At 42.5% G+C, this 25,246-nt stretch overlaps 1 protein-coding gene across 9 annotated transcripts in view; it reads left to right on the forward strand.

Moving 5' to 3' along the window:
* The window catches only part of RAPGEF1 (Rap guanine nucleotide exchange factor 1), an 87,572-nt gene that overhangs the window by 31,020 nt on the left and 31,306 nt on the right, over positions 1-25,246 (forward strand). For all 9 annotated transcript variants that reach the window (XM_026860563.1, XM_026860561.1, XM_026860564.1 and 6 more), the window contains exons 2-9: positions 2,600-2,739; positions 7,284-7,462; positions 10,609-10,765; positions 15,683-15,771; positions 16,156-16,308; positions 17,736-17,859; positions 18,687-18,870; positions 19,462-19,977. In XM_026860563.1, coding sequence (XP_026716364.1) covers positions 2,600-2,739; positions 7,284-7,462; positions 10,609-10,765; positions 15,683-15,771; positions 16,156-16,308; positions 17,736-17,859; positions 18,687-18,870; positions 19,462-19,977 — 1,542 coding nt within the window. The remainder of the gene's footprint in view (positions 1-2,599; positions 2,740-7,283; positions 7,463-10,608; positions 10,766-15,682; positions 15,772-16,155; positions 16,309-17,735; positions 17,860-18,686; positions 18,871-19,461; positions 19,978-25,246) is intronic.

Genomic DNA, 25,246 nt, shown 5'->3' on the forward strand with positions numbered 1-25,246 from the left:
AAAGCGCTATTTTAAGTGCTGAGTGTAAGAGAATATTGGTTTGTGATTCATTTGTTTAACTACAAATGCATCAGAAACTTAGGAGGAGATGAGATCTGGAAAATGTTGTGGATGGAAAGACATAGTAGTGGAAAGCTGCATTAATTTGTGATCTTCAAAGCAGGATTTAGCAGGGCTGTTCAGACAATAACGTTTATTATTTTTGCAAATGTCAGATGGTTTACTTCATTAGTACTATTTTAAGAAGTCCCTGTTCTGCTCCAGCCACTTGCTCCTGTCCTTGCGCTGTAGATCCGTGTCCCCTTGAGCGTGGTGTGCAAATGATTCAGTGTTTGATGTGACAGAAGGGTAAAGAGAGCGAAGGGCAATGGTTAGGCTGGTGGTGGTGGTGGTGAAGGGGATCTGCTGTCAGCAGAAGAGATATTTTCTCTGCTGATAGGACATCTCCTTTTGGAGATTCCCTCGTGGAAGTTCCATGCACAAACATTGGTTCAGCCATTCGTGTGCTTGCCCCATAAAGGCAGGTAGAGATGTCTGGTGGGAAAAAGAAAAGGAAATAGTCTTCTGAAATCTTTATCCCTTCCAAGTTTCTTGTCCCTACAAGGCAAAATTATCACCATAAGCATCCAAGGGTTTTATAGTTATTGAACATTTTCTTACTCAGACTAGTGGTTTGGATCCCACTGCAGCCCATGGAGGAGCCAGACACAATTTATTGCTGCTACCATTATTTCCCTGTAGATTAATTATTGTAATTGTTTGCCAGTTCTTGAAAAATAAATTGAGAGTCTCGACTTCTTTTGGCAAGTGTGCATACACATGCATGTATAGAAATTCTCATAGTGTATGAAATACAAATTATTTTGGGGCTAGGAGTGCAAGAGCATTATCACAGCAGCCAGGAACTGTTTTCAGTCGTGACCTTCAGCACCCTGTGGAGCCGGAGAGGTTTTAAAGGTTTGGAGATCCCCTTATGGATGTAAAGCCATGACGTAAATTGTTGCTAAGTTAGGGTGCCAGCTGCTGTAAGTGATTCTTCAGAGGCCAACTGATATGTCTGGATTTATCTGCAGTGACCAAGGTTGCTAGTGCCTCCCACCTCAGTGCATTAAACAGGACTTTATGATACAAAGAAAACTGAAAAACACGTACTGGTGTAAATGGAGAACAGGTCTGCAGCCAGGCTAGGTTAGAAGCAGTGCTGTTGCACCTTCTGTTAATAGGATGCCTGCAAAATTTTGATCTAGAGGACATAATTAATGCGAGTTTTGGCTCTGGTGAAAGTGTTAATAGCAGGGTCTTAACACACTGCCAGGAAACCAAGTTTAAAGGGAGACAGCCCTTATGGGGAGGCAAGCACAGGTTCCTTCCCTTGAGTTGTGGTTAGGTAATTTCTGAGTATGAGGAGCCGTGTTTGCACTGCAGCGTGATATTTAGCTTCTGGGTGCTAGATTTGACTCAGCAGCCTGTTCTGTTTGCAGTCAGAATGCTAACAAGGTGGTGCAGTGCTGCATGCATGGGACTCTGTCAGTTTGACTCATTACAGCCAGTGCAGTCAATTCCCAAATAATCTAAAAGAAAAACAAAACCTACAGCAAAACTGCTTACTTTTCTTGATAATGTAGTTAAAGACAAGCTCGGTATCTTCTGTTGAATTATCTGGGTCACTAGAGAGCAATTCAGACCTTCATTTATTAAAGTGCTCTTTGCTCAAAATACATTCTAAATTGCTCTCTACAAGGCAGCTTAGTTTTATTTAGCTTTGTGGCTAAACAGATAAAAATATTTTAACTGTAAGTCTGCATATGGCATGATTGCAAACCTTTGAGACTTCTGCTTTTAGATATTCAAAACACTATGAAAATATGATTTTTAAAAGGGTTGAGCAGTTCTGTAATTAAGCTCCTTCAAGGATGCTCTGGTATTGAAGCAGTTCCTCTGTTCTCTGGTTTGTCTGGTACATTTGAAGTGAAATCCATTGCAAAGGACAAGGGGTGCCATTTTTGTTCAGCTTATCCATGGAGCCACTGCTACCAAGTGGGTAGAGATCAGCAGCCTAGGAAGGGCATTATGCTGGACTGTGTTTTCCTTTCATGAAGCAGCCACCAGCCCTGGGTACCAGGCAGACCCTGCCTGCACACCCACGGTGGCTACTGACCAAGGCACGGGCAGGAGCTCCGCTCTGCCAGAGGTCTGTGAACAAGTCACTTCATCCCCTTGACTCAGCTGCTCATCTGCAAAAGAGGGACGATGATTACCTCCTTTGTAAAGTACTTTGGGATCTGCTGGAGATAAAAGCATTTAAAAGAGGTATTTTTCCTTTTCTCTCCAAGGCACAGAGCAGGAGCAATCCCGCTGTTCCTGCCTTTGCACTGCAGCGTTGCTGCCTCCGAGGGGAAGCAGGAAATGATGGTGATATTGTGGTTGGAAACATAATAGAGAGCCACAATTATTTATTTTTTGAATCCTGTTCCACTCAATAAATTTACATGGTTGCAGTGTTTTTCATAGGCCAGTCTTCCAGATAGTGCTGTAACACAACATCCCAGGCTTCAACAAATTTACACTAATCCAGTAACGTATTTCTGTGTCTTTCTAGATTCTGAGCGTTCCCATCTCTCCTCGTTCACTATGAAGTTGAAGGGCAAGTTTCATTCACCAAAAATAAAGAGAACCCCTTCAAAGAAAGGAAAGCAAGCTGACCTGACAGTGAAAACGCCAGAGAAGTCAGCGAATAAAGTAAGCAGATGAAGGACGTGCTCTGTTAGTCTTGCTGGTTTCTTGTGTGCTGGTACTCAGCTTACCAAAATTTGGTGTCTGACTTTGTCCTCTGCAGAGTTCTGCAGGTTTTTCAGGGATCCTCGGAGTTACTTTATGTTTAGTTATAAACTGTGCTGTGTAGTATAACATAAGAGCAACCAAGGCATCTACTTCCCTTTGGAGAGCCTGATGACACCTCCTTCCATAAGTGTTTAAGTCATTATGGGATGTAGTGTAAGACCTGACACATCCTCCCCACATGCACACCCTATGGTTATGCTTACAACTTCCAAATAACTGCCTGGCTTTGGGGTGTGATCCTTTTAATAACCCCAAAACCCAGGCGAGCAAATCCTTGAAGTTGATCCAAAGATGTGCTCAATCTCTTGACGACATCAGCAGGGAGAGTCAAACAGATGTGTTCAAGCAGCTGCTGATGGCAGCACACAACACACCGTTCCTCAGCCCCAACGTGCCTCAAGTCCTCGAAGAGCTGAGGTCATGCTCCTTCCCAGCACAAGCCTATCAAAATGTTATCTCCTCTGCTGTTGTGACCTGATTATGTAGACTGGAGACTATCTCTCTCACAATGCTGTTGCAGTCGGTTTTCAAGTATAAATCTAAGCCAAAAGTTAAGACAGTTGAGGTTATTTATGATAATACAAAATCTTTCCCAGATGTTGTTAAAAGTCTCATCCACTGTTCAGCACCAGGCATGCAAACTTTTTTAATTATCTCTGCTGAGGATTGTTGCAGTGTTATTGAGAACAGTCAGCAAGATACAGTTATCTTACGCCATGTGATGTGTTTAACGCCCAGAGAAGTTGCTGCAGGGCTTTCTAGCCCTCTTCTACACCATCAGGTGGAAGATGATGAGGCTTTTATTTCCCAGGCTGTATTTTTTCCCCAGGAAGCTATGGATATGCTTTCTAAGGAGCCGAGCACCTTGCGTTGCTGACTGCTATTAAAAAACAAAATTAAAAAAATCTGAGAGTACTCCTTGAAGGCTTTTATTCCAACAGTGTTTCAGGATAGTATATGGAGAAAATTTAGAGGCCTTCCTTTAAATTTATGTGTCACCATGAATTAAATAAGCGAGAAAATGAAGAGCCCTTTTCAAAATACTATTCTATAGCAAATATATATTATCATGCTAATAATAGGCGAAGTGTTTGCTTTTCTTTGTTTCCTCTAAAAAACAATGCAAGAGGATTTACTGATAAGGCATGCTGAACGTGTAAAACCTTTTTTATGTACAGATTGTGATTATTTTTTTTTTTTACTGGAAAACAAACACTTGCAATAATTTTTATTACCATACATGATTATTTAAGCTGTATATATTTTTATACTGTGAAATATTGTTGATTTCAGGTTCATTCTTTATTTTAATAGCTGTTGTTCAGCTAATCAGTTATTTGGATGTAGTCAGCTCACTAGCTTCGTGTGGAGGGAGTGGGGAAGAACATATGCCTGGATTGTCACCAGGTTCTCTCACTGGAATATAGACATCAGTTGACAAACGGGAGATTTTCTGTCAGAAGACACACTTGGTAAACCAAATGTCATCCTTTACACCCTCTTAAATACTTAGGATGCTATTTTTATACTCTTGAAGTAGATAATCACTGTAGAGCAGAAATAGCAATACCAAAAATTAATGTAAAATTGCTACGTGTAACCTGAAGGTTATGCTCAACCCATGCAGACATCTTCTCCTCTTCCACTTTATAGTATTGGGGGAGTTTTTTTCAGAGCCTCCTTTTGTCCCCCGGCCCTGTCTTTGATTCTTATCATAAGGCATATTGTAGGAACAGTAGTGTCCTTCAACACTATTGCAAAGTTACAATAGGTTTTTCACTGCCAAAATGCAGGGGGAAAAGGGACTGTTCCAGCTTTTGCAATCCCATGTATTCTGTGCAGCTCACTGTAACCCTTTCTGGGTCAGCTGTATCTCATACATGATGCATTTGTAATGATTATTTAAGGGAAAACTTCAAAAATCATGCAAAAATAAGTATGTGTCAGGCAGGCAGGGGAGTGGAGAGGAGATGATGTTTTGCCTGAGTATTAAGTTTATTGCATTTAGTGCCCAGAAGGGAAATGGGTGAATCGAGTGGTCGTGGTGCTTTAGGAGCTCCCACAATTGCCAACTCGCACTCTCAATTGAGACATAAATGAGAGATTAATTCAGGTCATCTCTGCCAACCCAGTGGTGTGCCACTGCATGCTTACTTTGGCTTTAGGGACACACTGAAATGTTTGCTGGAAAAACTTAGCATCATTGTCTGGTGAGATGCAGACACTGGTATGTATTAATATCCATCCATCTTATCAGGTTATTACTGCTTTCTCTGGATTTATTGCTGTTGTTCTCAGGCCTCAGTGAGCAAAGCACTTGAACGTGAGAAACTCCAGCCTCGTAGTAACAACTGACATTTATCTGAGCTCTGTAGCAGAAGTATAGGTTTGCTTTGTGTGTGTTTGTGTGCCCATGTATACACACATACGTACGATACCCTTGGACCTCAGAAGGGGATTCATAAAAAGTGCTCTTAGGGAATGTCACCCAAAGAGCTAGCAGGGAAGTTGCAAAAAAAAAAGGATTGTGTCCCAAATAGTGTCCAGTGGCTGGATTTGCATGCCTTGATGTGCTCAATAGAAGGATTTGTGTTTCCACTTGTCATTCTCAGCCCTGAACTCTGAGTCAAGCCTATCCCTCCTATGTGCCAGGAGAGTGTTTAAGCTATTAAATTGCAAGCCTTCCTACAGGAAACAGTTGTTGAATGAAATACATAAAAAGCCATCAGAGCAGGAACTGCAATCCACATTTTTTCACTTCTGTTTGAGAGCTCTGACCACTGGGCCATGGTCATATTCACTCAGGGAATATACAGGCTCTCATCTCTGAAATGTGTGATCATTTCATATGAAGTGTGAAACCTTCATGGGAGGGTCTGAGCCTCTCCGTACCCTGGAATAAACTGCAGCGGTGAAGGCACATGCCTGAAAAATGGGAAATGTCATTTTTGACATCAGCGAGTTGCCAGGATGCTCCCCAGCAAGGGAGTTTCAGGGTGGCTGTAAGCTCTAGAGCAGAATTTGAGGTGCCTGGCAAGCAGTATTGTCAAAAGTGGAAGCAGCAGTGGAGTTTGGGCACTTCCCAGATGAGATGGAAAATGACAGGGTGGTTTGCAGATCTTGGATTGGGTCTTAGACTTCTGAAGTTGGAGCTAGATAGAACTTGGGACTCTAATCCTTTTATGCAACTCACCCCAAATTGCTAACCAGCGCTGCCTATAAATTGTTATTCCTAAAACCTTTTGGGCTGCTGGCCTGATTTTGCAGAAAAGCAGTAGTTTAACGGCTGACAAGAGTATGGGGAGCACACAATGCCCATAGGTCATTAATTCTTGAAGCTGAATTTACTGAGGAGATAATGGATGAAACCTGACTCTGCTAAGCTCTCTGCTCCTTTTCTAGCAGTGTTCAGTAGTTAATTTAAATCTCACTTAGGAACTACTTGTGGCATTAACAGTCCTCCAGGCATACTTTGGTAAACCTTTTAAAAATATCCCTGTCCAGAATGCCATTAAGATATCATGTATCACTTCTGAATTTCCTCTTCTAGTGTTGGTGGTGGCACGGAAGTTGGTGACCACAACTCGGCTTTATTCCAATGAATTGTTCCCTTCTGCAACATTCATCCACCAATGCCAAAACTTAGCTTTCACAGTCTGTCCCTATGGAAAGCGTGTGAGTTGCCTTGTTCCAGCAGCATCACAAAATTATTTAAATTGGAGACTGATCAGAAAGGAGCTTTTTGTTTGTGAATGTAGAGACAAGACTGTAGCCCACTTTCATACAAGTAGACGTATTGGAGTCAGCAGAATTGCTCAGAATAGTAAGGGCAAACACTACATATGTTGTTGGAACTTATCAGGGATGGGTACAAGAATGGAGGCGTCTTGTTTGGATTGTTCTGGAGTTTGGAAGTTTCTCTGATTGTGGTTTGTTTTTCTTTTTTCCTTTGGCTGATCCACTGCATTTACTTTTCATTGAAAAGGCCTTTCAGTAATGAGATGTGCTTAAGTAAAGGGATTTTGATTGCAGAAGAGGTGCAACTCTATTTAAAACCAGTAGTTGTTGCTTCCTTTCTTGTGTTACCATTACTGTCTGCGCTTGGTATATTTTTTTCTTTCACCTTCCCAGTTGTGTGGGTTTCAAAGCAGTGCCCTGCACGTCATCAGTAGTGTTAATCTTGGCCTAAAACTGATCAAGATCAGTCTTCAGTTTGGAGTGCATGTAATTCAGAAAGTTAAAGTGTGGGTGCAATTTTGCACTGACTGTTCCTTTGAAAGAGTAGTAATTCAATTTAAAAGTGTTTGTGGAAGAAGGGGTTTTCTCCAGTTCTCACAAAACGTACCTCATTCCGTGTTGCTGTACTTCAGGTAAGTTAAAGTAACCTTGCCCTTAAAAATTCTGAGTTTTTAACATATCTTTCCTTTTTTCCATCTCTTTAGAATGTATCATGGCTAGAGGAGAAGGAGAAGGAGGTTGTCAGTGCATTGCGCTACTTTAAGACTATTGTGGACAAAATGGCAATTGATAAGAAAGTGTTAGAGATGCTGCCAGGCTCAGCAAGTAAAGTGCTGGAAGCCATCCTACCCTTGGTGCAAACCGATCCCCGTATCCAGCAAAGGTAAATTCCTTTTTGGGTTTTGAGACTATGCCAGACCAGCAGATTCCCAGCTTCTTTCCATCTTGTGTCTGAAGAATGGCATCACACAGGAGGCAGGAAATGCTGCAGTGACTAATAAAGTGACTGTTATTTTTATTAATTATGTGATAGTTTTCAAACATAATTTAAAAGCAGATTCCCTGATGTGAAGAAGCCTGTGCTGTAAAAGGATAAGCAAATCAGGATGGTTTCAGAGAGGAGGAAAGGCTGATTTTTTAGCATAAACTTGGAAATTCGTCATTTACTAGTGGAAGATTCTCTGCAGATGCTATACTGTTTCTGCAGTCATGATGGTATCCTAAAAGCTAACAATTCCAATAGCTTTTACCTGAAAAAGAGTTTATCTTCAGAGTAATTCCTTTTTGTGTTCAGTTTATCCACCCTGATATTGGAGAAGTCTGAGCCTGCACTCCTAATGGCTTTTTTTTTATTTTACTGGATCAGATACAGAACAGAAGTAAACAGATGTACTTCAGTAGATTAACCAGTCCAAGTTCGTTCCTGTGCACTCAACAGATTATTTGTTTTATGTTTTAACAGATTATATGTATTATGTTTTAACCAGTTAGGCAGTGGGTTTGAAGCCAGAAAAGAAGTAGAAATTTGCCAAAGCAAAACTCAGAATGGATTATACGAATTTGTGGAGTTCTCAAGCCCTGGAGATATAGCTGGTGTTCATCCCATAGATGCTGGAGCACTGGATCTACACAAACCAAGCAAACATTGATGAATAATACAGAACGAGCAAAATTAGGACAGACAGAGAAAAGCACAAAATTAGGCAGAGAAATGCAAGTGTTCAGTTCCTGAAATCCTGCCAAGTTTTATTCTTATTTGTTTTCCCATCAGGTACTCAAATTTTTTGTTTTGGGATGCTTATTTCAATTCTGGTGCAAGAAGGGTTTATACTGTGGTCAAGGCAGCAGTAAGGTGCCAGATATTTTGCAAATGAGATGCTTAGCTGTGTTTGGCCCTAATGCATAGGCCAGGGTTATGTCTGAATGAAGGAGGCAGTGGGTATCAGAGCTGTGGCTGGGACAGGAGAGATCCAATTTAGGTTGTATCTGTAGAACTTCAGAGAGCAATAACTGTTAGAATGGGAACAATCATCAGGCTTCGGGATACAGACACAAAAGTTTCTTCAGTTGCTATCAGGTTTCCCACAGCCATTAAATTCCTGACAAGCACCTGCTTTCACTTAATAAAAGAAAGAATGAACTTTCCCCTTACACCAGGAGAACATGTAAAACGTCAGCAAATATTTTTAGGACAGAACATGTCATCTTTATAGTTGCTTGCTTTGATTTGTGTATCCACTGGGTGTTCGCTGGGTGATCTTTCATTCCAATAATATATTTGGAAATATCAACTAAGTGGTCTTCAGCAACAGCAGTATTTCAGACAGTTCTATTCTTCAAATTCCTTATACCCTCTCTCTTAGAGGTGAACTAATGCAACCTTGACAGTTGGATATCCTTATTTAGGATGTAGAAGCAGAGTTTTCTTAGTCTGTAGTCAATGGAATCGTCCACATAGAAGTCTTTCTGGAAGTGCTATGTATTACAGCACAGATTCCACATGTATATTCTGCCTTGTTTAGCCTCACATTATAAAAGCGGATCTGGCATTCTCAAAAAGCCACGTTCGTTCATGCCTACCTGTGCACTTTATTTCTTTTTGAGTAGTGGCAGGACCCAAAGGGGTGATTTTGATAGCAAATCTCCCTCAAGAAAAGTGAGCAAGACTTGTGTCAGAGTGGAAGAAAGCCCTACAATTATTGTTGGACTTCTTTTTGCTTTAGGGGAAGCATTTGCATCAAGGAAAAAAGTAATTAAATCTCGCACAAAATGGGCTTTCAATTACTGCCTCCTTAGAAGGAAGCAGACTGAAGATTAATGGCAGAGAAATCAAAGCCCTAGAAAGAGATGGGGGAGGGCCCTGTTTAAGAAATATCTCCTACCAAGCTAATTTCATTTGAAATTGGAACAAATGGCAAGCAGCATGCTTTAAAAAAAAATAATCAGCTAAACAAAAAAGTACTTGCTGTTGTTTGTATCCCCCTGATTGTAACTTGACAATAGTTCTTTCCCCAGTTCTGCAAACTTCATTCACCTAAAGAATCTCATTGAAGCTTGTGGGCTTGATTGTCTTCTAACGGGTAAAGAAATGGCTGGAGTTAAGCCAGTGTAAAATGGGTACCAGAGAAATGGGAAGATTTGGAACACTTGTATCAGTAATGATTGCAAGATTACACCTTCTCTTATCTGCTTATGCTTTTGATGCAGTTTAAATTGATTTTTTACAAAGAATTGTTGAAGCATTGCCATCAGCACTACTATTAACACACCTTGTTTAGTAATGAAGTGTTTTCAGAATGGCCAGGAAAATGCCTGTGAGCACTGTTGTTACAGTTAACTTTTATTTAGATTTGTCATCCTTCCAAAATTCTTTTTTTTTTTTCCCCCTTCAGAACAATAGCTTCAATTCTGTTTCTCATTAAAAACAAAACAAAGCAACACCCTTCCTCTTCCAAACCTGAAATTCATTCAGTTCTATTTCTGTAAAGAAGGAGGTTTTAATTACATGTTTTCAGGCATTATAAACAGTGAGGAAATGATTTGTAAAGGAATGAACACAGTCAGCTCTCAATTATCCAAGACATTTTTGGGGAGAGTTAATAAGGAAGAAGGAAATCATAGATAACACTGAAATAATATAACTTAGACATAACTACAGGACTTAAATATTTACCTTTGAAGTTAAGGCATAGGATGGAGCTGTAAATTAAAATGGAAAGCATGTTCTTCTTAGCATAGCTGTGTTAACCTGCAGCCCAGATAATTCATTCTGTTAACCAAGAATGAACTGTTGATTGCACTGTCATCCCATTTGGTGCTGGGAAACGGGAGAGCAACTGCAGCAGAGGAGAAACCCAGGCCTTTTCAACTGCTAAACACAAATTCTGCATGTCAGAGAGAAAAGGAGAACAATCACATTTTTAACAGCGTGAAATGCACTTTAAATCAAGCACTCTCTTGCCATTTTATAGTATCTTCATATTTTTTTTTTTTTTTCCCCCCTCAACTATTTCCTCCCCTGTTGTCCAGCTCTGCCATCTCGTCCTGCTATAGCCGTGTGTACCAGAGTCTGGCCAATCTGATTCGCTGGTCTGATCAAGTGATGCTGGAAGGTGTGAATTCAGAAGACAAGGAGATGGTGACAACAGTGAAGGGTGTCATAAAAGCTGTTCTGGATGGAGTCAAGGTACATGAGACAAAGATTGTAAATTATATATATAATAATGTATTTTAGAAAAGATCCAGTTGAAAGAGATTTTAAAGTTCAGGTAAAATGTAAAGGTCCTATCCTTGCCTTCAGTAAACCACCTCTTAAATCAGCTGCTTTATAAGTGGAAGGATCCTGCTTGGGGTGCTGGTTAAGGACTGGCATAAATGGTTGGGCTATTAGTGTGCACTTCTGAAATGCTCACCCTGGCATTTGGGTGAATTGGAAGAAGCAATAAATCTTTACTGAGCATTGTATTAAATTTTCAGCAAGTCATTCCCAGTCTCCCAGTCTCCCATGCAGATTAGAACACAAGACTTTGCCTATTTTCTGTCTAGGCCAAGTAGAATGGAAATGCTTCTTGTCAGTGCCCACAGAGAATTAAAGACTCCAGCTCCATCTTTTAACATAAATTTCAAGGGATTCGTCAGTGATACATCACTGCTTTCAGCAGTTGGATTAGGGTGTGGAACAGGTGATGAGCTAAGCTCAGTTTTCTGGAGATTAATTTTACATAACTAATGGGAGCATTTAACAGAAACCTTTGTATCCTTTGTGAGACCTGCTTATAGCATTCCTTCCCTGCCCCACCCTGGGGAAAGCTGTTGGCTTTCCTTCTACCTCCTGGTAAGCTTTTGGTACCCATTATTTCTGTTTCCCAGGCTTGTCTCTGGGCTGATGGCCACAGAGGCTGTTCATTCAGCTGTCCTAGTACCGCAGTTAAAAGATTGCTTGACCTGGGCTCAGGGCACTAACAGAGAGACTGTCATATCTCCTGGGAATCTTATTCTGCAAACTGTAGAGAAAGTTAAGCCTCGTTCAACAGCAGGGCTGAATCTGAAGGGGAATATTTAGATCAAGTACAGAAGGAAAGTTGGGGTAATGTTTTAAGAACTGCAACAGGTGTTTCACCTGGATTAATGAATGTATCAGGAACAGACCTCTTTCACTGTACTTAAACTCTGCTTAGTTTTTATTTACTGGAACTGAATGCAAAACTGAAGTGGATATCCCAAGCTTTGACTATCATGTTTTCAGGAGTCTTGGTGTGGTGTTTGCATGCTCTGAATATCTCTTTAATGTTACTCAGACACAAATACTGAAATCTACTATTACTTATTGAGCCTTTTAAATAAATATCTTTGAAACAAAACATTCCCATCACCTAAAGAAGACAGATTTTCCAGGATTATTTTGCACAATATGCCCTTTAACTTTAAGCTCCAGATTTGAAAAGTAAAGCTGATCTTAAATTTGCACAGCAGGATAGAGAAAAAGAGCTTAGCCTGAAGTCTCAGCTGCTGTTAGTGTTAGAATTTAGCAGCAGTTTGCAGTATGTGAAAAACTGCGCTGTGGTATCTGAACTGTAATACCCCAGCAAATAGCGAGACAGTTCGCTCTGTTATCACTTAATGAATCTGCACAATCCCATGGAGAGCGGGGTTATGACCAGATCCAGGATAGAGTTGTGTGGTCTCGTTGCATGAGACTTGGACGCTCGTTGCCCTTTCACTTCAAGCAATATTTAAAGCCCTGTTACCTGTTGCCTTCCAGCCACAGTAGTGCCTGTGCCATGGGTGGGAGGGCTCGGCTGCCCGCTCTGCCCGTGCCACGAGCCAGCCTAGGCTGGAAGTGATGCAGGCGTGTCCATAGAGTGCTAAGCCTGAACTGTTAAGCCCTGCTGAGTGGCATGGCTATATCAGTCTCTACTTTGTTGTTAGATTAGAAGTTATTTTGGCCTTCCAGTTGGAGCTGGCTTATGTCTGGTCAGCTTGGAGCATGGTCAGAGCAGATGTGTGGCTGTCTGGGTGGATGTGCATGTGTCTGCCCATCAACAGGTCAGCATTTGGAAGCGGCATGCACTCATCTCCTACTGCATAGTGAGGAACAAGGTTTATTTTAGAAGGGCCAAGCCAGCCTTCAGATCTGGAAGCAGAACTGAGAAGCAGGACACTTCTCTGCTGTGGAGAGCCTTTTTTGTTTTTCTGGCAGATCACACAAGATCCACTTCCACATTTCAGTGCTTACTTCCCCCTTTATTTTCAGAATTGAGCGTAAAGGAGTCGCTTGTTCACTGGTGTCGCTTGCTGTTTTGATCTCAGGTTTTAGTGCCTTGCTAGGCATGTATAAAAAGAGAAGAAAATTCCTTCTTTTGATTACGTAACTTCTTAAAAATCCATCTGATTTTGGAATTTCCAGCTTGCTGAAGTAGCATAAGTTTGTAGAGGGGCTTTAATTATCTCTAATTACTGCTTCAGGAATCTTTTTACTTGCTGATAAGGAATAGCATAATGTGCATCTGGCTCAGTTGTGTGCTGATTACTTCTGTGTGTACACTAAAGATCTTGGCTTGATCTTCAAACACTAGTTCTCATTTTGGAGTTAGTACAGAGGAGGAAAAAGTCAGAGTCCAGGGAATGTGGTGGTATTTCTCAAAGTTTAGAGGAAAAAGGGATTCTCTCAAGTACTGGCAATCATACATTGTCTTGGTGTCTCAGGTGGGAGGGTTTGAGGTTTTTTTCCCCATCCACAATGGTTTGAATCATTCTAAAGATGAATGAAAAGCTAAATTTGATTGGTTTTCTCCCCTGTTGTAACCTACACTCCTGTATGGTGTTCATTATGACTCGTAAAATAGGAAAACTGAGCTCTTTAGCCCCAGGTGTCAGGGACTCCTCAGCTCTGCTGCGGCACAGCTGCCACCACTGCGGTCTGCAGCGCTGGCCTTGGTTTGGTTTAAGGTGTTAAACATGGTGAAGAAAGGTGAGGAAAAGGAGATGTTACATTTTCCCTTCCATAGCCCTTTCTGTGAGATGTTTAAGGAGTATTTTGGCTTTTGGTTTGAGTGCCCATATATTTTATTTCCCTTACTGTGCTCTTACACGTTGTATGGAGTCACTGTTCTTGCTGGCAAGCACCCGATAGCCCCACAGGGTCGGACGCTGAGTCTGTTAAAGTGAATGACTCTCCAGAAACATTTTCAGTGGTGGAAGTTTGTGCAGAGGGCAGGAAGGTGGCAATCTGTTGTGTCGTCACTCACTCCTGACGGTGACTTGAAGTGTGGTGCCAGCTGCAGCCAGAAGAGTCAAATGGTGTCACTGTGTAATTTCAAAATTGTCCAATTTACAGAAAAGCCTCATTCGGAGTTTGTAGGCTACTAGGTCCTATGGTTGTTTTTCCTAGTGATGCTCTGTAGACTTTACAGGGGAATTTCTAAAGTCTAAAAGAAATAGCTCATTCTTAATTAAAGATTGTTCATCCTGAAAGAGAAGATGAAACAGAGGAAAGTACATTCTAAAAAAATAGTTTCTGGTGGAGCTGATAGATTGTCAAAAGCCCTGTTGGTCTTTTGACCTTTGTTGCAGAGTATTTCCCCTCTGGGGGACACGGCCCTCTTTGGAGGTGGGACCTGGCCAGGCTGGTCTGCGGTGGTCACCTTGGTGCTGTGCTTTTTCTCATCAGGGCACTTCTCAGAACACAGTGCTCCTCACCAGCACTCTTGTCTGTCTGTTACAGACAGGAACATCTTCACAGCATTAGCCCACATGGACATCTGTATGTGGTCTGTTTGTGCTCTTTTCCTTCCCCACGTGTGGGATTTTCCAGGACAGCTTCTGGAAAGCTGAGTGTTTTGTCATGGTTTTGGTTGACATGGTGTATGTTATTTTTGAGCACAAGCTCATCAAGAACAGTAGAACATCAAAATCAAAATCAGCTGTGGTGGACACTTGGACTGTGTTTGCCATCCTTTGCACATCCAGTGCAGTATTTTATTCCTCTTGTGTATGTGTTGATCCATGGAAGTTCAGCTTTAGATAGAGCCTTATATAAAAATACAAGAACTAGAATATTTCCCTTCCGTGGAAGGATGATGATGACAACATCCCAGTTGCAGTTACTGCATTGAGAGAACAGTGACAGTTGTTTCCAAGCTCAACAGACATGGACATAAAGATGATACTGGAATGATGACACCAATTCAAGCTGCTTTAAAAAAAAAAAATCAAAAATTTATCCCATATGGTTTCCTTTGCATAATATGCTGGGAAGCAAATACTGTCAGGAAGCACAGCCAGTTTTCCAGCCTGCCTGTAAGAGGGCATGTATTTATATCTGAGAGCAGTAGATCTATTTGTTGGCCTCAGACATGAATAAAACGTTCTCTCCCATCTATCTGGCATGAGTGATTGTTGTTTTGACTGCTGGCAGACTTGTAGTTCAGGATTATCATGCCCTTATCTCTTTATCCAGAACCTTATCTGCCTATAACAGATACACTACAGTAGTTTCTTGAATGATTAAGACTTCTATTGCTAACATGTTAAAAGATGACTTCAGGGGAAGCAGGCCTTTTAATAAAGGAGTTCGCTATTTAATTTGTTGTTGGGGATCTTACAGAAAACTTGCTTTTTGAAACAAATACATATTTATAAATTTTTTTTTAAAAATCATTTTTTTACTAGCTAGGTGAAGTACTTCACTGTGTAAGACTTTTCTGTACTTATGTTTATGTATGTAAAGTCAATTTGCTATTATCTAGGGTGTTATGGGGACTGGAACACGTTTGTGACAATAGAGGAAAGAGGAAGCACAGCAAAAAGACACATACATGAGTTTGTGCAGAATCCCCATAGGGTCAGGGTTTATGAACTTAACTCATATATGGCTAAGCTACTGCTGAGTGCACGCCGCTCCTTAGAAGCAGTGCTGCATCGTTTGTATGGCTCTGTACCAGACTTACACCCAGCTCAGCGCTCTCTGTGTCCATGCCAGCATTAACCCATAACCTGGGTGACCCAGAGTTTACTTCAGTAGCATCCCTTTCTGTCCTAAGATGTTTGAATGCAGCATTCAGCAAATAATGATTGTTCTCTTTTTCTTCTCTTCATCCATCAGGAGCTGGTCAGACTCACTATTGAAAAGCAGGAGCATCCCTCTCCCACAAGCCCAGTTAAACCCAGTTTACCAGCATGTAAATCTGACAGGTGAGTCACTGACGAGGATTTCTCCTGTGTGCAGAACTAATACAGAAGGGATCATTTCCAGCTGCTGATATTTGAATTAAAGCATTCAGTTATTCTTCACAGAGGGTAGCATAGTGTTCTCTATGTTGCTTCATCCGTTCCAGTGGGACCACTTAAAGAGAATATGCTATGATAGGGAAGATACCAAAATCTGGCAATGAAACACCACTTGGCCATGACACATGCACATTGTATTCAACATACACATGGAATTCCACCTGCAGATGCAAATTCTGCCTTCTGCTGTAGGTGTCTCTCATATGATTTAAAATATGTATTAATCTGTCAGCATGCTGCATTCCAACAGTGTTTTATGATTTGCAATCTGTATTTTGCTTGTTGCAGCCCATCAGAACTTCCCCTTACAGACCGAGAAATGGAGATCCTCAACAAAACAACCAATCTGACGCAATCCAACGAGCTACTGACTGACTCCATGGATGAAGAAGTTGCACCTCCTAAACCCCCTTTGCCTAGCATTCGTGTGGCAGAAAACAGGTACTACTGGCCAACCAGCTGACTGAAGAATACCAGTGGCTCTTACCAGCTTCTTGTGTTCTAGACAACCTTACAAAATGTGCATAAGAGAGGTCATGAGGAGGGTTAGTGATGCCTCTTCATTTCCTGTCCTCCAGAGTAATTCCTGCCTGCTCCTGGACTCTGCTTATGACTTTGTATTCTCTCTGTTTTGTTTTGAGCAATAGCCTTCATTATCTGTGTTTTCCTTTCCTCCTTTTGATGTGAGGATGGTGCCATGCTCAGAGATCCATGCGTGAGAGGCATCACACAAATGCGCAAGAACCTTATTTAAAACTTTGTGAATACCTCACTGTGTCTTGTGCTGTTGTATCCGATGGGAAATGTTCTGTTAGCCTCAGCTGGCAGTTACCAATCTGTCCTGCAGATCCAGGTTGTTCTGCATTGCTTATCAGCTTAAGAGTGAAAGGAGCCAATAGCGCGTGACAAAAACCTTTTGCTTGGTTGTTCTTACCCTGTTCTATGAGTAACCACATGAAAGTTTCTATGTTCTATTTTGAGCAGGAAGAGAAAACCCCCAGTTTGCAGGTTTTTGGTCTGTGTGTAGGATGTTTTTCTTCTCTAGTACTGCTGCTAAAATATGTGAAAAATACATGTCGTGTGCTAATTTGAAAATGTGCCATCAAGGGCTGTGGCTGGCAAAAAGAATCACATTTCTATGTATTTTATGAGTTCTCATGGGTTATATAAAAATTTCCTGGTACGTTCCAGGAACAGAATATGTATGCTCTTGGGAACCTCGCAGGCTTGACGGTTACCAGAAGTATGTGTCATGAGAAGCAAAAACTAGCAGTACAGGGGTTACTGCTAATATGTGTATCTGAAACAGATTCATGCCAAAACATGGGCCCTCACAATATACATGGTGAGAGCAACACTGACCATCTTGTTCTCTGAACAAGGAAAGTAAAAGTCCAGAAAAAGAATTTTCCTGTCCTTTTACTTTTTAAATTTTTTTGAAACTTTGAACACTTTCAAAGCGGGAAGGTTTGAGAAGGAGGGACTTCTGTGAATGGAAACAATATTTGGGTCAACCAAACCATTTAATTTGGATTTTCACCACTTTTATTAAGAAATAATTATCATGCTAATTATCTCCATTAAAAATAATTTTTAAAACAGCAATTGTTTTTGTTTGAGAAATACCAACTCTTTTCCAGCCTTAAAAATACATCACTGAACAGGACCTTACCTGTGAGAGTATTCTTAAATTAATATTTGTTAGTGGATACACTTTGCTGAATAGCTCCTGGCCAGCTTTGGACAAAAACCTGTGAGCTTTGAGCCTGACAAGTCAAAGGCTTTCTGGAAAACAAGCTCGTGAAGCCTCTAAAAATTCTTTTTGCTGGAAGAGTAATGTAAACATCAATGCCTGTTGTGTCTTGCAGCCCTCCACCAGCATTGCCCCCTAAAAAACGACAGTCGGCACCTTCCCCAACCAGAGTGGCAGTTGTGGCACCCATGAGTCGAGCCACCAGTGGGTCCAGTTTACCTGTTGGAATCAACAGACAGGTAATGGCATAACCCCTTTGTGAAAGCCAAGAGAAACATGCTGTGAACTGTAGCAGAAGCTGGGAGAAATGCCATGACCTGCAGCCGCACAGTTCCTTGCACGCTGCTGCTCGTCCCAAACTGCCCTGTATGGGAGAGCTCTGGAGCCAGACTTCTAGTGGCAGGAACATCAGTATCATAAATAACGTGAACAGCTTTTTTTTTTTTTTTTTTTTTTTTTTTTTTTTTTTTTTTTTTCCCGTTGTTGGATTTAATAACAAATTGCTACAAACTTTGTTGCCTTGAACTGTGGCAGAGTGTGATGATGTGAGCTGTTGAGTGCTGCCCTGTCGAACAGATCAGGGTGCAGCATGACTGGCTGAGCTTGCCAAGGTCTCACCAAGGTCTACAAGCCAAGGGAGCATGTGGCATATTGAGATCAGAAGTCTGTCTTCATCCAGTCACAGTTTAAAACATCTTTTAACCCAAGCAGTAGTTCGAGCAACTGCTCTGTCCACTGCTGGTGCTTTGGGGAAATTTATAAATTTTCTGGTAGAAAAAAGGAAAACTTGGGACTGTGTGTGTTAGTCATATTCCATTGCTTGTGCTAGTCTGGGATTTATGAGGTTGTAAGTGGCTGGGTTTGGTTTACACATTACACATTACTGTGGTCCTGATGAGCTTGTCTGACTGGAGAGGGCCTGCAGCACTGATCCTCTCCCCTCCTGGATTTCTTAACGCAGCTTTGAGGTGTTTGCTCCTCGAGCTGCATCTTGCTAGCAAGCTGCCAAGAATGACAGTGGTTTGATTTGATTTTTTTTTTTTTTTTTTTTTTTAAATTGCTTAAGGATTTTGATGTTGACTGCTATGCCCAGCGAAGGTTGTCTGGTGGAAGCCACTCCTATGGGGGGGAATCTCCACGCCTCTCGCCATGCAGTAGCATTGGCAAACTCAGCAAGTCTGATGAACAACTCTCCTCTCTGGATCGTGACAGTGGTCAGTGCTCCCGCAACACAAGCTGTGAAACGTTAGGTAAGCAGGAGGTTGGCCGGGGCTGCTGGAGGAGCCCCCTTCACTCTCGTTTGGAAACTGCCATAGCTGTGATGCAGAAATAAATGGATTGCACTTGCAACTGTCATCTTGTTGTTGCTGCAGGCGGTTCTGTGCAGCATTATATTCTGTCGGATAGGAAAAAGCCCAAGGGAATGTGTTTCTCTAGCTATAGAAGATTGTGTTCAAACTCAATTCAGCTCTCAAGTGGAATGTTTTGTTGATTTCTGCCTTGTCTGCAGAAATGACAGTCCTGGTAGACTAAAGGGATGTTGTTTCTACATACTAGGAAAGAAAATAAAAATATAAATATGAAACATAAATAATATCTGCAGTGATCTACCTACTGAATGTTTGTAACTTGTTTGCTAATATAAAGAAATAATGATAAGAGTTTCATTAAGGCTGGACATTGCAGAAGATGTAGCAAGATGGTCCCTGCTGCAAGGAAGTACCATTGATTAAATGAACTGATTAATTAACTGATGGAATGGGAGGGGCAGAACTGATAAGGGCTAAACAGTAAAAGAGAGAAATTAATGCATCATTCTCCCATCCCCTCTGTTTAACCAGATCAATCAGATCACTATGATCCGGACTATGAATTCCTGCAGCAGGACCTCTCCAACGCTGATCAGATACCTCAGCAGGTGCCAGGTATCCTCAGCCCATTGCCAGAGTCCTTGGGTGAGTCTGGCTCCCCTTTCCATGGACATGCTTTCCAGCTCCCGCAGGGCAGCTCTCCTCCACTGGAATTCTGCAGCCTCTCAGGAGCAGCGCAGCCAACAGAGACTCCTCCAGCTTTACCAGAAAAGAAGAGGAGGAGCGCAGCCTCTCAGACTTCAGATAACTCCGGCTGCAGGGTGTCCTATGAGAGGCACCCTTCCCAATACGATAACATCTCGGAGGATGACATGCAGAATGCAGCATCTGTCCCATCAGTACCCTTCACACCCTTTGCTGCTGTTTTGCCTTTCCAGCAAGGAAACTCTTCAGCACCGGTTGAATTCATTGCTGATTTTGCTGCTCCAGATTCTAACAGTGACCCAGAGAAGCCACCACCTCTGCCAGAGAAGAAAAACAAACACAGTAAGCAAGTTCTTGTGTTTGTGTTTTACTTTTACCTTTCCCTTTCCTTACAGTTGTCATGCTTCTGATGACCACCAAGTTATGATGACCCCAAAGTAATGCCTTTGCTTATGTGAGGCTGAGTATCAAAATCAGTTAGTCGGTGTCAAAGGCACGGAGGGGAAGTGTCAGTCTTTTGGCAGGCAGGGAGTGGCTCCTGGAGCCAGGAACGATCCAGGCCCAGGGGAGCTGGCATCATGCAGCATCTTCATTACTACAGTGAGACCATTTTACTTCTCCTTTTTACCTGAGTGCAAATCTTTGAGGCACTCTGCCTTGCAGATCTTCCTGGTTTACCCTCCTTTTTATGTTCGTTCCTTCCCCCCTGCCCCGATTTTATGTGTTTGCCCACTGCAGAAGGGAACTGGGTACTCTCCAAGAGCTCAGAGAAAAGGCTGCTTTTCTGTCCAAAACTGAGCATTGCCAGAGCAGTTACTTGGCAATAGGAACAGAGTCACCCACATAGCTGTGCAAGACAACACTATTAACCTAGTGTCCAGTACTGCTGTTTTGCTACAGGATCTCATTTCCTTTGGATGCCGAAGAATTTCCCACATCGTTAAAATGAGCATCCTCTAAATGTGAAGGCTCACCATCCCCAGCCAGGCTCCTGGGACTCCAGTACTGACTGTGACTCAAGCTCATGACCTTATTCTGATTTCCTTAATGTTCATGGCTGAAAACATGTGAAACCTCTTGCCAAAAAAGCAGCCATACTGATCTGCCAAGGAAGGCTGTGGACTGCATAGTGAGATCCAGCAGATGTTAGTTTACTAGTCACTGGCTTGCTTTGCAGTTGTATGCTGCGTGAGGAGGTAGCATATACAAGATCTGGATCAAAAGTTTAATGCTGTATGGCTGACAGCCCAAGTGAAGAGCTGGTCTGAGAGTGCCGAATTGGCTGCCTGACTCATTTCTGCAGTTTATAGTCTTTTTGCTGAGAACAAGGTGGAAGGGAGATCGGTGTGTTGTGCGGCAGGATCAGTATTCTGTCTATTCCTATGGTAGTGTACTGTGCCAGTCACTTTCTTTAAAAAAAAAAATCACTGACTAAAAGCATTTCCGTTATCCCTAAGTGACCAGATCACATTTGTAATCCTCTGGGATTTTACTCAAAACCCTAGGGCTCGACCCACCTGAAAGTGAGGGTGGTCCTGTAGTTCAGTGTCCCCATACACAGGAAATCACTTGCTCCTCTCTGGTAAGCAAGCAGTTAAAAGATACTGAAAGCAGCTAAAAAGGAGCTGAGATGTTTGTTTATAGACAACAGAAAGGAAATAAATGCTGGCACAGGGCATAGCCAAGGTTGTTTGTTATGGCTTGTGCTGTTCAAAATACTCGCCTGCAGTACCAGCTGCAAGGGAATGTGATACAGAGCCTCCTTATGTAGGCTCAGGTCCTTGGGGGCTCTGCATGTTAATAGTGAGGGCTGGGTCCAGGTGGTTTCACACCATGCAGGCTGGGATGGATGCAGGAAAATGCACCCCATACACGTAGGCAACTTCAGTAGGGGGTGACGCCTGCGTGAATCTTGGGGTAGGAGGCGATTTGACAATTGAAAGGGAGACCTGGGCTGTTTGCTTTTCTCTTTAAGCCCCGTTTCTTTGTTTTCTGTTATCATATGAGATGTGAAGGAGTTACTTAAAAACAATTAAAAAAGCTATCTTCTCCATTATTGCCCATGCACAATTTTAAACTCAATACCAAGGCCTTGTATGTGAATGTTCTTTGATGTTAGAATAGAGTTATTCTGTCATCTGGCACTATCAGAAGCTCTTGGAGTACTGATCAGATTGCATTGTTAGGAAAGGTGTTGTCAGCTCCGATGGTTTGATAAACCATACTTGCTGCAGAGCTTGTAGTAGTAGTTGGGCTGATACCTGACTGCTGTGGATTTTTTAATTGCATTCATGTGACACTGAGAACTTACTTTAGATTGTCTTGACTCCACAGTATATCACACCACAGATCTGTGGTTGTTAGTTTTACTTTTATTTTCAACATTAAAAGGACAGTAAAACATTACTCAGGCTGTAGGGTAGCACCCACGATTTTTTTGCCTGGAGGCTGATGCATGTAGATATTCTTGTGTAATCACATAGGTGAGGCACTGCTGCTTCCACAGCCCCAACAAACTCCTGGGATCTGGACAGGAGATGCGTGAGTTTATTAAAAAGATCTAGAGCTCACACAGATGGGACTTGGTTATAGTCTCTTTGTTGTGGATCCTCTTTTGGTAGGTGGCAGGCAATGTTGCAGCAGAGCCTTTGATGGCCTTTTTATTGCTAATATACAACAAATCCTTCTCAAGTTAACCATGTGTATTGCTGTGAGCTGTGCTCAGAGGGACCTCCTGAGTTGACTGCTGTGTAATTTAGACAGCGGAGTGATAAGCCTTTTAGTCTGGCATGAATTAGTTATTTTACTGTGCTGTAAGAGTACATGTTACTGTGCTAAGGGCAAATGGCTCCACACTTCTGCTTGAGCACCAGCACCATGCTCCTGCTGTACAAGACACAGACGTGGAACAACTTCTGCCATGAAGAGCCCAGAGTCAGAAATAACAAGATCTTTCCCCCAGACAGCTTGGAAACTAGTGGTGAGGCACTTATTCATGTTTCCCTCCCTGTCAGTGGGAACAAAATGCAGGCTGGTGCCCTGTAAGCAGCTGGCATTTAACTGCAGGAACCACACTGAGGGCAGTCTGGGCTTAGCCAGTGAATAATGCGAGCTCTTTGAAAAACAGCACTCCTCCCAGAGGTGACAGCAAAGACTGGCTTATTTGACCTTGACTTCTCCAGTGAGTTGATGTGTGGTATAGTTTAAGAATTTCCATAATTTTGGCTCTTGCCCATGCACACAAATCTGTTGCACTTGTTTAGGGCCAGTTGTAACACAGGCTGCTTGATTCAGCACCAGGAGTCGGGCTAGACCTGCAGGGAGTCCTCCGCATCAGACACTCCTATGCCTCACTTATGCTGCAGATGTGCCTTACTGCTGATGACCTTCGAGCAGTTCCTTGCGGATTCCAACAGCCACCGGTCTGAGGGTGTTTTCCTGACAAGAGGTCTCTTGCTGCTCTCTCTCCTGTCCCGCAGCCCAGTGCTGCTTTCAGGGCCGATGGCTGCTCTGTCCAGCTGCCAGCACCGGCCTCACGGTGAGCTGGCTCAGGCACTGCTGGTTCCCCCTGAGCAACACCTTCTACCATGTGGGCAGAACTGGTGTGTGCTGGAAACCCCTGAGCAGCTTTAGCTCCTTTAGAAATGACAGCCAAGACACTGCAAGCAGATTGCTGGGAAGGTGTTCATAGCCTCAGTCTGAGATGTATGGGGTTTTTATTTCAAATATTTCTGTCTGGGTTCAGAACTGACATAAGCTGGGCATGTGGTGGGAGAGGTTTCTTTCACACCTCTCTTTTCTCCTCGGGTGCTGCCTTGAGACTGTCACTCCGCCCCAGTGACACTGTGGAGGTTGCAGCCCCCTTCCCTCCCTCTGCACAGAGTCACTGCACGGTGTGCAGCCTGATCTGAGCTGGTGATGTAATTTCCCATCTGCTTTTTAAATTTCTGCCTTGTTAAAAACCACAGCAGCAAGGGGAAGGGATGGAGGGAGAGGGGGGAGAGAAGACCCTTTGCAAACAGCAGTCGCAGGAGTGATCCTGCTCCCTTAGTCTCCTGTTCGAGACTGGCCGCATTTTAATGATGCCCATTTTAATTTGCACTCTAGAGTCTCTACACCTGAGCCAGGTTTGTATTTCACTATCCCAACTGTTTTTCACTTCAGCTAAAAACAGAGAAGATGACAAAGTAGAAGCAGAGACATGCTCACCTGCCCTGGACTAGTTGTAACAAGCAAGGCAGGGGAGCTGCTGTGACAATGAGATGCATTAGCCTCATAAAGAGCTGAGATAAAAGAGCTCTTCATTATTCCCTTGCAGATTGAGTTAAGGCTCTCAACAGCATTCAGGCTTACTACCTTGAGTTATGGTAATTTAATTTTACACAAGTGTATAATGCAATACCCTTTTTACCAACACTTCCCGAGTTGTAGTGTCATACAGATGTCTGAACCCAGGGACTCACAGCCATCAGTCCTGAGCGCTGTCTTCAGATCTGGGTGTTAAGTGAAGCACTGTTTTTGTAGGTAACTCCACATAAAGCGTTGGTCTGAATTTAGTAATGTCTGCTGCATTATACCAGGACTGCCAAGCCTGACTTTTTGGCTTTTGTCCTGCTCAACTGATGAGCTCTCAAAATGTGTTTTTTGCGCTCAAGCTTTTGCCCTCTACACTTTTCCAAGGAGTCTTGATCCTTAGCTCACTTTTGCTCACTTTTGCTGCTAGAGAACTATCTTCTGTAAGCCTTTTTTATCCTTTAAACTTGTCTGTGATACGAAGGCATTTTTCGGGACATGAGTATTATTAAGAGTAGCTTAGTCAACTGAATTGCTGATATTTGGAAACTGTATTTTAGCAATTTTGTATGTTCTACACCAGGACTCCTTCGCCATAATTCAAGTAAGAGAATATTGACAGAACGTGCTTCTTTTCACTGTTAGGACTTGGGCTGAAAATCACATGCATGAGCAAATTTGATCCTGACTTTGACATGAGTACTGATACCAGCAGATGAGCGGGCACAAACACACATACCAACACACATGTGCGTGTACTTTGAAACCTCTGTCACTCCCTTCAAGAAGGAGAGGTCTGAACCTTTAATATTTCCATTGAACCACATTTCAGATGTGACACATCTGTGAAGCGTGGCTGGAAAGGCAGGAGGGCAGCTGGAGGAGGAGGAGGAGCAGGGCTTGGGTAGCAGGGGCTGTTGGAGATCTGAATGTCAGCAGCCTTGGCAGAGCTGTGCAGGAACTGGCAGTACTGCGGGACACGAACAGGTTGTCCACTGGCAGGACTGTGGGGTCACAGGATGGGGCCAGCAGGTGTTACCGGTTGGGATTGAAATCCATCAGCTGAGGTTTCCTGCCTTCCAATTACCACGACTTTTTTTTTTCTTTAATCTATTTTTTGGAGGAGGAATATGATTCTGTGAGAAGGGTCAGCTGTGTTAGCTATATTTCTAAACAGAGTTTAAAATCTTAGAGGAAATCTGTAAAAAGGTGCAAAAGACAGGTGCAAAGCAACTCCTTCCTGCCAACACGTTTGCACGGCTGCATCCTGTTTGAAATAGGCTGGCCCGTAGATCTGCATTGGCAGGTGAACAGAGGG

Source organism: Athene cunicularia (genome assembly GCF_003259725.1).
Source record: "Athene cunicularia isolate RWA chromosome 17 unlocalized genomic scaffold, athCun1 chr17_part1, whole genome shotgun sequence".
NCBI lineage: Eukaryota > Metazoa > Chordata > Aves > Strigiformes > Strigidae > Athene > Athene cunicularia.